At 37.3% G+C, this 765-nt stretch overlaps 1 protein-coding gene across 1 annotated transcript; it reads right to left on the reverse strand.

Annotated features, from left to right (window-relative positions):
• Positions 1-765, reverse strand: BDF20DRAFT_846683 (uncharacterized protein). The gene has a single exon (XM_053079752.1). It carries the CDS (start codon positions 607-609, stop codon positions 322-324), a length of 288 nt encoding a protein of 95 aa, XP_052941072.1. The 5' UTR covers positions 610-765; the 3' UTR covers positions 1-321.

The following is a 765-nucleotide window of genomic DNA, read 5'->3' on the forward strand; positions in this document are numbered from 1 at the left end:
GGTTTGATTTCGTTAAGCTTTCGTGTTTATTTTCTCTTGTGTTATTCTTTACCTTTTACTTCATAATTAAAACTGGCGAATACCACACTCTCCATCAATTGTTAAGTAGACGCCCACAATAATGAGTAGTATGCTGAGAAGAAGTTGTCGGTTGAGCTTTTGTAAGCCGAATAAAAATGAAAACACAAGTACCCAAACGGGCGTACTTGATTTAACCATAGTATAGAAAGATAAACTTATGCGTACAAGCGACGCATTCGACAGACTGATCTCTGCGACAGCTGCTAGACTACAAATATCTTTCGGAGCAATTGAGGTTCTCTATTTCTTGGCCAGAATGAGAATGATAAATATTTCAGCATTACTTACAATGTTCACAATGCAGCCTTTATTGAATACTAATTGTGGTCCTTGTATGCCGCGTTTGCTTATCAGTGTTCTTGTAATAACTGTATGTACTCCAGAATGGATTGCACTCATTAACAAAGGCAGGTTTAATCCATGATTCTCAGTACTCAAAAGGGCTTTATTGTACAATGATAGAGCGGTCGATAGAAAATACCAAGATATGATAAATCCAGCATTATTCTTCCAGTTTGTTACAGGCATTGTCGCTTTGCCCCGAGTTGTGTAAAGTGGGGATATTATTGTGAAAGAAGTGTAAACAAACAAAATTAATGAAACATTTGAAGAAGATCAGTCCGCTTGCCCTTATTAATTCTTCTGTGTCTTTCTTCCTAGCTCACGTGATTCAAGCAAATGGAC

The sequence above is a fragment of the Mycotypha africana genome (genome assembly GCF_025528875.1).
Source record: "Mycotypha africana strain NRRL 2978 chromosome Unknown BDF20scaffold_1, whole genome shotgun sequence".
Taxonomy (NCBI): domain Eukaryota; kingdom Fungi; phylum Mucoromycota; class Mucoromycetes; order Mucorales; family Mycotyphaceae; genus Mycotypha; species Mycotypha africana.

What these genes read in the sequence shown, in the direction of transcription:
- BDF20DRAFT_846683 (XM_053079752.1), bottom strand. Translation starts at nt 609, where the DNA reads ATGCCTGTAACAAACTGGAAGAATAATGCTGGATTTATCATATCTTGG.